The sequence below is a fragment of the Coregonus lavaretus genome, assembly GCF_964263955.1.
Source record: "Coregonus lavaretus genome assembly, chromosome: 11".
NCBI classification, from domain to species: Eukaryota; Metazoa; Chordata; class Actinopteri; order Salmoniformes; family Salmonidae; genus Coregonus; species Coregonus lavaretus.
The window spans coordinates 15,530,410-15,544,503 of record NC_139998.1 but is presented as its reverse complement, the minus strand read 5'-3'; the positions used below and the strand labels follow the sequence as shown (position 1 = coordinate 15,544,503).

The 14,094-nt window shown below is 45.4% G+C and overlaps 1 protein-coding gene across 1 annotated transcript; it reads left to right on the top strand.

Annotated features, from left to right (window-relative positions):
* Positions 1-2,648: 2,648 nt before the first annotated feature.
* LOC311137024 (lysine-specific demethylase 7B-like) lies at positions 2,649-14,089 on the top strand (the record flags this gene model as incomplete). Its single annotated transcript, XM_084171343.1, has 14 exons — positions 2,649-2,707; positions 3,630-3,715; positions 4,081-4,198; positions 4,627-4,787; positions 8,845-8,986; positions 9,724-9,910; positions 10,238-10,400; positions 11,813-11,900; positions 12,109-12,215; positions 12,327-12,415; positions 12,678-12,764; positions 12,993-13,232; positions 13,398-13,522; positions 13,954-14,089. Coding segments are annotated over 14 exons (1,788 nt in total), but the record flags the coding sequence as incomplete, so codon positions are not given.
* Between the last annotated feature and the right edge of the window lie 5 nt (positions 14,090-14,094).

Here is a 14,094-nt window from a genome sequence, read left to right as displayed (position 1 = left end):
TAGCAGACGCTCTTATCCAGAGCGACTTAGTTAATGCATTGATCTTAAGATAGCTAGGTGGGACAACCACATCACAGGCATAGAAAGTACGTTTTCCCTCAATAACATAGCTATCAGTAGAGTCAGAGCTGGGGTGAAGCTGGTTCCACCATTGGGGTGCCAGGACAGAGAAGAGCTTGGACTGGGCTGAGCGGGAGCTGCCCTCCCGTAGGGGTGCGACAGCCAAGAGATCTGAGGTGGCTGAACGGAGTGCTCGGGTTGGGGTGTAGGGTTTGAGTATAGCCTGAAGGTAGGAAGGGGCAGTTCCTCTTGCTGTTCCTTAGGTAAGCACCATGGTCTTGAAGTGGATGCAAGCTTCAACTGGAAGCCAGTGGAGTGTGCAGAGGAGCGGAGTGACATGAGAGAACATAGGAAGGTTGAAAACCAGCCGGGGTGCTGCGTTCTGGATAAGTTGCAGGGGTTTGATGGCACAAGCGGGGAGCCCAGCCAACAGCGAGTTGCAGTAGTCCAGACAGGAGAGGACAAGTGCCTGGATTAGGACCTGCGCCGCTTCCTGGGTGAGGTAGGGTTGTACTCTACGGATGTTGTAGAGCATGAACCTGCAGAAGCGGGTCACTGCTTTGATGTTTGCAGAGAACAACAAGGTGCTGTCCAGGGTCACGCCAAGGTTCTTTGCACTCTGGGAGGGCGACACTGTGCAGTTGTCAATTGTGATGGAGAGGTCTTTGAGCGGGCAGGCCTTCCCCGGGAGGAAGAGCAGTTCCATCTTGTTGAGCTTGAGGTGGTGGGCCTACATTCCATGTTGAGATATCTGCCAGGCATGCAGAGATACGTGTCACCACCTGGGTGTCAGAAGGGGGGAAGGAGAAAAGTAGTTGCGTGTCATCCACATAGCAATGATAGGAGAGACCATGTGAGGATATGACGGAGCGGAGTGACTTGGTGTATAGCGAGGAGAGGAGAGGGCCTAGAACCAAGCCCTGGGGGACACCAGTAGTGAGAGTATGTGGTGCAGACACAGATCCTCTCCACGTCACCTGGTAGGAGTGGCCTGCCAGGTAGGATGCAATCCAAGAGTGTACGTAGCCTGAGACGCTCAGCCTTGAGAGAGTGGACAGGAGAATCTGATGGTTCACGGTGTCAAAGGTAGCGGATAGATCTAGTAGGATGAGAACAGAGGAGAGAGAGAGAGAGAGAGAGTCAGCTTTGGCAGTTCGGAGAGCCTCCGTGACATAGAGAAGAGCAGTCTCGGTTGAGTGACTCGTGTTGAAACCTGACTGGTCAGGGTCAAGAAGATTGTTCTGAGGGACATAATGAGAAAGTTGATCAGAGACGGCACGCTCAAGTGTTTTGGAAAGAAAAGAAAGAAGGGATACAGGTCTATAGTTTTTGATGTCAGATGAGTCGAGTGTTGGTTTCTTGAGGAGGGGCGCAACTCGGGCCATTTTGAAGTCCGAGGGGACGCAGCCAGTGGTCAGGGATGAGTTGATAAGGGAAGTGAGGAATTGGAGAAGTTCTCCAGAGATGGTCTGGAGAAGGGAGGAGGGGATGGGGTTGAGCGGGCAGGTTGTCGGGCGGCCAGACCTCACTAGTCACAGGATGTCATCTGGAGAGAGAGGGGAGAAAGAGGTCAAGGCGTAGGGTAGGTCTGTGTGAGTAAGACCAGTGGACTCAATAGGCTGAGTGAATGAGTAGCGGGTGTCGTCAACCTTTTTTTCAAACTGATTGACAAAGTCGTCCGCAGGGAGGGAGGGGGTGGAGGATTAAGGAGGGAGGAGAAGATGGAAAAGAGTTTCCTAGGGTTAGAGGCAGAAGCTTGAAATGGCTACATCAGCTGAGTGAGTGGCTCAGATCTATAGTTCTCACTCTTTACTGAGGGGGTTGAAGTTGTTAACTTTGAGAAGAAAGTTGAGTTGACTACATTAGCACCTTTATTGTTTTCAAAATTATGATGTCCTTATTTGACAAATTTATCAGGATGGCAGGATGTTCTGTATGTGAAAGAAAGTGAGCTGAAACCTTTTTTATAGCTTTCTTATGTGATTTTGATAAAGCCCTGTTAGATTTTGATTCCCTGCATTCCTCCCTATCCCTGCCTACTACATGGCTGTTGATGTGTAGCCTAGTTGGTTGACCACTTGGCTGGATCCCTTGAATGAGAGGGGGGTAGTATTTACATTTTGCAAAAGTAATTTAGGAACAGTAGTTTTGCATTTAGACAGCTAATGGCCGAAATAGAATAGAATAATGGGAGTGTGATAGTTCAGGTGGGCCTTCGCGCTTCAGCAAACCAAGGAAAGGAGGGGTGATCAACAACAAGGACAAAAATCACCAGAATGGCTTACCATGAAAAACTTCCAAAAGGACTAATTTGAGGTAAAAAGGAGTTGGAAAAACAGCAGAGATTGATTTCTTACTGCTCACTTTAATCCATTGTACAGGATGCGAACAGGTGACTGACATTTCAACGTCAAGCTGACGTCTTCCTCAGAGTGACCTGACCATTGCACATAGCTCCTATTTATAGCCTAGTGGCACATTGAGGAACATCATCAAAAGTGATCAAAATCTACGAGAGTTCATTACATTGCCCCCCTCGCATTTGTTTTCGCCGTGCGCGCAATCTAGCCAATTCCGTTACCCATAGGATGCAGCTACCCAAGAAGCGTGACACTTGGCTCCCAGGCCCGCCCAATGGCAATTACAAGTGTGGCCACTGTTTACATTGTGAAAATACTAAAGTTTTTTACCACCCGAGAACAGGTAAAGAATACAAAATCCAACGCTTCATTAATTGTAGCACCACAAATGTCGTATACATGCTCAAATGCATCTGCGCTTCTCCTTATTGGTCAAACTAAACAAGTATTGAAACTTTGCATCGCAGAACATAAGGCTGCTATTCGAAATAAAAACACGGACTATGCTATTGCGCACCATTGCATCGAAGCCAACCATGACTCACCTTCCGTCCTGCGCTTTGTAGCCATAGAACACGTCCAAATTTCACCTAGAGGAGGTGATATCGTACGTAAACCAAAACCGAGGCATTCTGGCAGTACTCCTTAGACAGTGTGGGTCCAAAGGGGCTAAATGATGATTTTTCCACTGTCCTCATTTCTTCTATAATGTTGTTGCCTCGATTTTTTTGTGGGTCTCTGTGTCTCCGGATTCACAGACACCCAAATATCACCTATGTATATATTGACATGGCCTGTTGATTAACGAGACACACTTTGTCTTATCATTATCATTGTAATTGTTTTACATTGCGTCTCAATGGACCACTAGGCTATAAATAGGAGCTAAGTGCAATGGTCAGGTCACTGAGGAAGACGTCAGCTTGACGTCGAAACGTCAGTCACCTATTCGCATCCTGTACAATTGATTTCTTATATCTCATTTTAATCCATCTCTGCCTTTTTTTGTTTAGTGCTCCAACTCCTTTTTACCTCATTTATCCTTTTGGAAGGTTTTCTTGGTAAGCCATTCTAATGGGAGGGTGATGTTGGATCACTCTCTAAATTTAAACTATATTTACTACAGATATGTTGTCGAGTTTTGTGTTGAGAACCAGCTTATTTCATATAACTGAGTCTAAATATCAAAATGTTCTCTTCCCTCTCCAGCTGTGTCCAAGTGGAAGAGCACCATGCCGTGGACATCGATGTTTACCACTGTCCTAAATGTGATGTCCAACACGGACCCTCCTTGAGTAAGTACCACACCACCACACACTCTCTCTCTGCATTACTCAGCACGGTTATTTAATACTTGACTCTCCATTAGACGTCTACTCTCTCTCTTTATGCTCTAAAGTGGGTCTGGCCACATTATTAGGGTAATTGAATGATGGTGTAATCATCAAATTGAGATTGAAGATGGCCCTCGTTCGGCTGGATATTACGTGGGCTTTATGGGATTTTGAAATGATTTATAGAGACGATCCATAATTCAAGGCTTCCATGTTCCTCAGACACTCGGGTAACTACCCCTGCAAACGCTGTGCAGTATCTGCTCTGTTTGATCAATGACTCTGACGGTTGAGAAGTTTTACAACTCGTTGTCTTGTTTTCCCAGTGAAAAAACGTAACAACTGGCACCGACACGACTACACAGAGCCTGACGATTGCAGCAGGCCGGTGCAGGCGGGGACCTCTGTGTTTGTACGAGAGCTGCAGAACAGAACCTTTCCCAGGTACTGAAGGAGCCAAGATACCACCCAGCAGACCAAGCCACAGATGTGTGCACACACACATCACCACACATCACACACAGCAGTGGGCCCCAGGTTCACACCCCGAACTGAAAACCAGTGTGTTGCTGATGTGGTCTGGGCATTGCTTTACTTAGCCAACATCAACTGGGCTTCTGCCTTTTTGTGACATATTGTGAATACAAACTCAGCTCCTTCAAACAAATCCTTAAGCAGTGCAATGGTGCTCACTGGGACAGCTCTATTAGATGAAGCAGGTAGAAGGAAACTGGTGAAGTGATAAACTCATAATCTGTGGTCCATACATGAAGGATGGTTGGTCAACCACGTTCCAGGAATGCATCTTCTAAAATGAGTTGAGGTAGATGACCAATAACGTAATATAAATGCCCCTCTTTCCTTTGTTGCAGTGCGGATGAAATCATGGTGCAGATGCAGGGCCATCAGGTAACACAGAAGTACCTGGAGAAGCAGGGCTTCCGCTACCCTATCACCGTTCCCAAACTGGATGGACTAGGTCTCAAGCTGCCTCCCTCCAGCTTCTCTGTAAGGGATGTGGAGGACTACGTTGGTAAGAGGAGAATATTTTTTTTTTTTAATTGACTACTTTCTGGCCTCTATTTTCGACTGGCGTTAAGGCAGCGCTAGTGTCACACACGCTCATTGTCAATTTTAACTTATGAAAGCCAGCGCTCTGCTTTTTCCCAACCTTTGCATCAGGGTTGTTAATTTACCTGTCTAACATCAGCTTGCTTGCGCTGAGGTAGGAGGTGTGGAAATCTGAGGCGTGTCCTTCAAAACGTGCACCAATATGCCAATTTCAGTCAGTGCAACTAGAGATATTTAAGACCGGCCAAAAGCTGGTCTTAGTGGTAAGGCGCACAGTAGCCTTATCGGAAATGTCACGATCAGCAAAAGAGTTAATGAAATCCCCCATTTTTATTTATACTGGACATTATTTTTGTCCAGATTCTGTGAAAAGTGTGGACTCATTATGTGTGATGCCCATTGCATGAAAGGTGTCAGTGACTGTAGGAAGCCTGTTTAGGAACATCAAGTTATTTAAAAAGACTGCTGTGAAAAAATGCATCTTCCACTTTCCTTTGTTGGACCTAACTGTCAAATCGCGGGAATTCCTATCGAGCCCTTGGCCTTAGGCCTACGTGTGCCTGTTCATGGAATGAGAGATGCGATTTATGATATCATGATTCTGACCCCATCTTATTTAGAAATATTGTCGTTTAAAAAAAACGAATTGCTTGTTTTAGTTTAATTTGATTAAAAACCAAACTTATTAGAATTATTCACTGTCCATGGCTTTATTATTAGAATGCATGGCTCGCATACAATGCAATTTAGAAGCCGTCTGCTATGTTTGGAGTGGAGAGGTGCGAATATGATCTGTAACATGGTTCCATGATGTTTATAAAACATTATATTTGGGAGCAGTATAATGGTAAGTGGACATTCCCCCTTTCTCTTTATATTGGATCTTTTTCCAGCTCTTTTGAAAAGTTTTGATATGCGTAAAACCCTCCATAGTCTACATTGTCTTAATATTATATGCCCACGGGAGCAATTATGGTGCCTGTAACTGTATTTAGACATATTTAGACAATTTTATTTAAAACAAGTTGTTTCGTTTTATTAGAATTTGATTCAAATTATTCACTGTCTTTTTAGGTCTTATTTCATCTAATTTAATAGAATGTAATATTTCTTAACGTTTGGCATAGCTCAGACATAATGCAATTTACAGTAGGCCTATGTCCATGTGAATGCTATGTTTAAAAATATATATTTTCGTATTGAAATCATGCAATTAGCCTACTTAGAACAATGTGGATTGCAAACATGTTCAACCTATTTAGCAAATATGGGATAGGCCTACATTTTGTTTCTCTAGGCTATTTATAACGGTCTAACGTTCTAATTGGAGTTGATATAAAAAGACCGTAAATACACAACTTGAAGCAACCAGATATTTAGCCATGAAGCATGTTCTCATTGGCCAGTGAAGGGCCAAGCCTCGACACACCTGCAACTAATTTATTCATCAAAACCCAGCCCTTTCGTGCCACCGCCAGCTATTGCGCCCATAATTCCTGCTGTGAAAATAGCTAAAATATTTCTGATACACCCCAGAACCTATAGCACTACCGCCAGCGCTAAGATTTACCATTGCGTTAGGTTTGTTAAAATGGAGCCCTCTCCCACCGATTGTGCTGTTTTGGTGCCTTTGTTTGGTTTGTGTACATTTACTGTGCCATATTTATTTTCAAAACAGCCCCATTTTCAAAATAATTGGGTCAGTGTGCTAATGTTCTGTTTCTATGAACACAAGCTCTCTAGAATTTCTGGATCATGTACTGCTGAGTGGGATGTTTAATCAAACGTGTTTGTTAATGAGATGCTAGCTGAGCATCTTGTCAAGGGTTTAAATATTAATCCTACGTGCTTGCCGTGTAACGTGTCTGTACATTACTGTAACTTAATGTGCCTCTGGACCATCTCAGGTAACAGAGCTGAGAGGTTCACTGGGTCCACCTTTTTACATGTTACATTAATCCACCAATAATTTTTTTTGCAGACGCTCTTATCTAGAGCGACTTACAGTAGTGAGTGCATACAGTTTTTCATATATTTCAATAATGAAATAAGTGTGTAGCTAAAAGTGGGTTAGCTTTCCGAGCACCGTGGTTCATCACCTCTCTCCACTATTGAGAGTCTGGTACTTATGAGATCCCCTTACATCCCAGTACATTATCAGACATCTCAGGTTTGTGTCCGGCTAAGTTTATTTTAGGTTCAAATTACATTCACTCTGCTCCTTCAGTCTACTGCACACACACAGAAAGAGTGGACAAAACCATCTCACTTTTGCGGCTAACCTGAGAATTTGTCCCTGTGACCAGTGTATCATATTAGCATAACCAGAAGACTACTAAAGTGAAGCACTGGCCATTTGTTTATCTTAGCATGGGATTTGTGTCTCAAGGTTTTTTCTTTCATGTCCATAGTCAGGGTGTAATATTGGAACTGTAGATATTAGAAAGGGTTAATGGTATGGTCTTCCTTTGGGGAAATCAGGCTCCAAATCTGATCTCACATCTGTGTCAGAGACCAAGTCATTCTGCCCACTGCTCTGTTTCTGAGCAGCATGTGATTTGTCACTGGCAGAAGCACACAGTCTTCTTTGGTGACTAGTCACACTCCATTCTCACAGTGATATGTTGTGGTTTTCATGGCTCTAGAACTCCTAAAAGCTCCTTGGATTAGGCTTAAGCCTGTGGAGTTATCAGTCTAGGTTGAGGTGTCAACCTGACAATGAAATTCAAATGGTTTGTTTAATGAATAACCTTATTCATGTGTGGGTCTCTTTTGGAGGTTTATTAGTTGGAAAATATTCTTTAACATTGTTGATATTCACATTAATGTTTAAATGGCCAGTGCTTAACCAAGCATTCACCACAGGCCAGCTGCCCAGCTAATCCATTTACCTCACTTGGCACTCTGCCTGCTAGACTCAGCAGGGACCTGTAAGTTAATTGTATTGAACGATATGTGTTTTCCATGGCCATTTCTCCATTTACCCTAATGGCAAACCTGTAAAGTGTCTTTTGTCCTTTTGGAACATTGTTTTAACATCACACTTTCCAAGTACCTCAGACCTGGGACTAGCAACGCCCTGTCTATTCTCCAGGAAACCTGTGCTCTTAGTCCCTAACTGTGTCACTGGATGGAAAGATTGATGAAGGGACATAATTGCTAATATGAGGACCATAAATATTCGCACAGGACATTGGTGGCTGGAGAGAGTTATTGCCCCCACTTGTCGTTGGTTGTACTACGCCCAGGCAGCTCCCCTCCCGATCTGTACACTAGTGTTCCCCTGGCTGTTCTGTGTATGTGAGGCTGCTCTGCCTCCAGCGGTGGCCAGCAGGGCCAAACAGGGCTGTCCTTGCACAACCACCAGCTGTCCTGTCATGCCCTCCGTTAACTGCATGTCTGTTCACAGCTCCCCCTTCTGCCATTTTTTATTTGCAATTTGCCAGCTGTACACGGGTGGCGTTATCTACACACATGAAAGACATTAGCCAACCCTTAGCCTCCTCTTCTCCGGCTCCTCCTGCTTCCATCATTGGGAGTACAGTAATGGGATGTGGAGAGATTGCCTTGGATGTTTCAATGCACCTCCTCCAGTTGGGTGGCTGCAGCAGCACTGAGGTGTCCATCAGGAGTATTATGGGGATTCTGAAAATGTCAGCAAGCTCCACGCCTTGCGCCCTCCATCATTGGACATCTGCGCATGAGAACTGTAGAGTCTCTCTGGCTGGCCCTCTGTCTGGGCTGGGGAGGGGGATTGGACCTGTGAGTATCCCCGGTAGATTTCAATATATTAAAGTATTTTTTAGAAGGCAGGCTTGGCATGTATTGGTCTGTAGTACTGTGCAGTAATGTGGTGATACACTGTAATATGTCTGTAATATCATATCAAATCCACCTGTCCTTACTTAACATACTACATTCAAGTGTTAATGCCTGTCCCATCCCATCTTGAACTTCCTCCAGACTACTTTCTGCATCACAGAAACCATATTCTAATCTGAAGCATGACTTTCTTGCAGGTGGTGACAAAATCGTGGATGTCATTGATGTTGCCAGGCAGGCAGACAGCAAAATGAAACTTAGAGAGTTCATCAAGTATTACTACAAACCTTATCGGCCAAAGGTGCTGAACGTGATCAGTCTGGAGTTTTCAGACACCAAGTAAGTATTGGTTGCTTTTCGCTATTAACAAGTATATGCTGCTGCTGCTTTGATCATTGTATAATTTGGATTCACTTACGAATTTCTGGGATTCACTAAATATTCACCATTAGAATTGTAATATTTGTAGCTAAAAGCGCTATTCACTAGTTTGGAACCAAATCTCTATTTGTTATGTAAATGGCATGTTATAGAAGGGTCCAGACACTTTTTTTTGTTGCTATTTCCCTTGGTTTTGAGAAACTATCCCCACCCGCAATAGACTAACTCATTGCTCGTTCCGCAGTATGGGATTCATGGAAAAACATGAACAAAGGCTCCAAAATCACCCAAATACGTCCTTTTAGAAACGAAAAAACTTTCAGCATAGTGATGCAGGTCTATAGATGTTGTACACATGAAATTGTGTAATTCCAAACTTTATATTCCATTTTGTGCGACTCAAGCGGTTTCCTTCCAGTTGTGCTGCGCGGGCTACACAGAGAAGCAGCACAGCTGGTAGAAGAAACCACTCTAAAACGGCAAAGAGGTGGGGAGAAATGTGTTATTTTAAATGAATCTCCTTGGTTAATGCCTGGTTGATTGGTGAACAGTGATGGGTAGATATGAAGGTGTGTAACGTGACAAACAATTCTGCCTTATTAGAGCGCAGTAATACGTGTATTGAAAGATGAGTAGCGTACAAACGACTGCCTTACTGGTAGAACTTCCCTAAACGCTCCTTTGTATCCTCTTAGGATGGCAGAGCTGGTGGTGGTGCCTGATATCGCTCAGAAGATGTCTTGGGTGGAGAACTACTGGCCAGATGACTCCTTCTTCCCCAAGCCCTTTGTCCAGAAGTACTGCCTGATGGGGGTGAAGGACAGCTACACAGACTTCCACATAGATTTCGGAGGCACATCCGTGTGGTACCACGTACTCTGGGTAAGCTGGGGAATTGCTGTGCTCAGCATGTCTTATATCTTCACAGACAGTGCTATGGTTAGGCACCAGAGTTGTTTCGAGTCTTCAAGGCGTTTTGCGTTGGCTATGTAGTCTGACAGCCCAACTTCAATAACCACATGCTTCTCCTGAGGTTTGTCACCCCTCAAGCGTTTTACTGTAGCAACACTGACTACATGCTGGGTCTTGTTCATTTGCCTTCCTCTGAAAATCTTCCCCTCCGATACGCTTCTGTCAATTGTTTTATATTATTAATAATTCCATTGCACCGGAATAATGTTCTCCTAATTTTTCATCTCTGTCCTGAAGGGAGAGAAGATTTTCTACTTGATCAAGCCGACCCAGGCTAATCTTGCACTATACGAGGCGTGGAGTTCGTCCCCCAACCAGAGCGAGGTGTTCTTTGGGGACAAGGTGGACAAGTGCTACAAGTGTGTGGTGCCGCAAGGAACCACTGTCCTCATCCCCACAGGTTAGGAGAAGCAACGGTCTCCTTTTCCCACCACAGGACTAAGTCTGAGTTTTTAATTTTTTTATAAGGAACTAGTTCAAAGGGCTCAAGTTGCTCTACTGTTGCAACATTCCTTGTATACAGCACTATATTTCCAAAGCTCTGCTGCAGACACACAAGGGCATTCAAAAACACAAGAGCCATAAAGAGCCATAGAGCTGCTTTTCCACTTAGCACTGAGCGGAGCAGCTAGCCTTTGATGGCGTCTCACAGGAAGACCTGTGTTATTTGTTTCTTCCACTGTGAGCTCTGAAGGGCCTGAGTGGACCACCTCTGTCACCGTGGACACCAGCACCACATGACACCATCCTTCCGCCCACTGTTGTTCACAGAACTTTCCTACATCATCATATGGTCCTTCGATTACATGGCAAGTCAAATAGGTGATGACACGCCCAAAATTAATTGATGCACGTAAAAGGGAATATTTTATTATTTGATCCAGTTTCTCTAGCCACAGGGTGGAGAAGCTTTTTTCACACAGCTTCCCACACGGCTGCTTTTCCCAGTTGGAGGGCTGGGGATGTGAAAGCTCTCTGGGCTGATGATGCTAGCAGACACTGAGAGCGTGAGATTCTTAGTGGCTCCCTACTGGGAGAGATCCCTGGCCCAGTTCCATATTTGGTTACACACACACACACACACAGGCCCTCAGTACATAAACACACAAAACCACCATTCCCCAGGGAAAATGTTATATGTTTCTGAGTGCCGACACAAATACAACATATCTGTGTCGATCTCCTGATGTTCGAAAATGAACGTTCATTTTTAGGTAAAGAGAATTTGAGAGAATTTTAACTATGGCACAATGCTCCATCAGCATGGGCCCACCTGCTTTTGGATGAATGTGCAAATTATGGTTTCATGAACTGCATTCACAGGCCTCCTGCTGTAACATAAATACCGTTTCTGAAATGGTTTATTGCGGGAAGCCAAAGGCCCCCTGGCAGGGAAGGTCACACGGTTGGGCTCTTGATGGCTGGTATGTAGGAGACCGGCAGGGGATGAGAGAGAACCCCAACCGGTATCAGCCATCCATATAATCACTTGAGCGGCTCCCATCATCTCTCTGCTGGGGCCACAGCAGCTCTCGGTGCACCCTCCATGACCGCGCATTTATAATGTTTAGGGCCCACCAGCCCAGCATTGTCACGCCTCTTTGGATGCGCTGCTGCAACGTGGAAGGTTTTTCAACCATTTCCTAAACCCTTTGATGTGTCTGAAACATACAGCTGGAAAACAAGAATTCCAAAATGTTCCAAATGAAATGTTTGATTTATTGCATGTTTGTCTTCTGCCTGCTACTGGCCTTTTGCTCCACATCTGTGGGTCAGCTGTTGATGTGGTCTATCCTCCTCTGTGTTCCCCAGGATGGATCCATGCTGTTCTCACCTCTCAGGATTGCATGGCGTTCGGAGGGAACTTCCTCCACAACCTCAACATAGGCATGCAGCTCAGGTGAGCACCTGGAAAACCCTCTGTCCTCTGCTCATTCTGTTGCCTTTCTTTCCTTGTAAAGTAATAACATTGATGAAATGAATGGCTAAAAACACAGCTCTTCTGCGCTTTTTAATGGCCAGCAATGAAGTAGTGGTTTGACTGTGATGGGTCTCAGCACTGTGGAGCTGTGTGTGTTTGACCTCCATTGCTGCATCCTCAACTACAGGTGTTATGAGATGGAGCGGCGGTTGAAGACTCCTGACCTGTTCAAATTCCCTTACTTTGAGGCCATCTGCTGGTATGTGGCAAATAATCTACTGGAGACTCTAAAAGGTGAGAGAAATACAACTTGGAGGAAGAATTTGTTGCTGTTTTGGTGATGTCCCCTTTGGTAACTTTCTGCACCTTTTTGACATCCTTCTCATATGATTCCTGGCTTCTCAGAGTTACGAGAGGATAACTGCCAGCCCCCAGCCTACCTGACAGGAGTGAAAGCCTTGATTACTGCACTGAAGAACTGGCTAAAACGAGAGGTAAGATACTACAGGAAACCAGATTGTAGATTCCAAATCAGCTTCTTTTGTCTGTGTAACATCTGACTACAAAATAGGACGTTTGGTCACATTCTCTACATTCTAATGTAATCTACATTGGGCTCCTTCTATAAAGGTCAGTGGTGGGCAGGTTGTATCCAGTGTGGTGGTATGACTATGACCTGGCTGGGAAACTGTAACCACCATCTGCAGACAGACGGGACAAGCCCTCATTGTCCCCCTGCTCTCTGCCTCTCCTCAGGTCACAGAGCCGGCCAGCGAGGTCCCGGACCATATCAGACCCAACCATCTAATTAAAGAACTCACAAAGGAAATCCGCTACCTGGAGGTAAGGCCTTGCGTTGTGACGGGGCTGGGAGCGAGGGCCTCAAGCTGTTACGTGACGACTTGGAGCTGGTTCTAAACATTTGTGCTCAGAGTAAAAGTTGGCTGACCCTCATTCTTTTTTTCCCTTTTTCTCTTTTATAAGTACCAGGTCAAAAGCATTGTGTTTCTTTCAAGCTGGGTATTACAGCGTTGGGGTTCTGTACTGACTAGGATCTCTTCTTAACCACAGGAGGAGCAGCAGAGTGGCGCTGGAGGTAGCAAGCCAATGAAATCTCAGGGAAGTGGAGCATGCCCGCTGACGCGGTCGACTCTGGACAGGGCTAGCCATCATGCTCGCCGGACAGCCAGACGGCTACGGCACCACCACCACCATCATCACCATGCGCCCAAGACTCCCTCCAACCTGGAGATCCTGGAGCTGCACACGCGACAGGTGCTCAAGAGGCTGGAGGTGGGACCCTTTGAGGAGGTGAGGGCATTGACACACTACCATCTCCCCCATGCTGCTTGGTCTAACCCAATGTGCAACTGTAGTCCTCGTGGATTATCCATGTCTTGGAGGATGTTACTCATAGACTGAGACTAGGTTAATTATAAACCTTTGTTAAAGTAAATCTCTATGCCCTTTTCGCAGGATGCCCCATTCAGGTCCACAGTGACGGCAAAGTTCAACAAGGCATCTGTGGCGTCGGCTGCAGCTGTGGAACGGAGCCTGGACAACAACCTCCGTCTGGTGATGTGCAACGGCCGGATTATCAGGTGAGCCGGAAGAACCCCCCCACCCCCCGGCACCCTTGGCCCCCAGGCTGCCTGTGACCTTTTCAGGGAAGACGTCAAGGATCTGGAGCCTGGGTTAATGGTTCCTCAGTCATGCATCACCTCCCAACAGGTAGAGCAGTGACTCGCTCTCAACTCCCCACCCAACACCTCTGGTTGGCTTTGATTGGCTTTGACAATGCTCAAGTTACTGGCTGAAGTGGTTACATATTACAACTCAGAGCTGGTGTTGTACAGCTTAAACATGTTCGGATGGACCACCTGCACCATGCAATCTTTACATGTTTCAACTCACCACTTACATCAAACTTTAGCCTAAATAAAATGAAGTAAGATGGCTTTCAGTGCCAAATTATGTGGTTTGCCTCCAGGCTTTTTCTCCCCTTCTTACTAGTGTGTGTATGTGTGCACAGAGATGAGCGTTGTCACACCAGGGTGAAGAGTAGTCCGGTGCAGGACGGTGAGAGGACTGGTGACCACCATTGGGAAGGGGTCCTGGTGAAAACAGAAATCAATGACAACAAGCAGGAACAGCACAGAGACCCAGAGAGAGG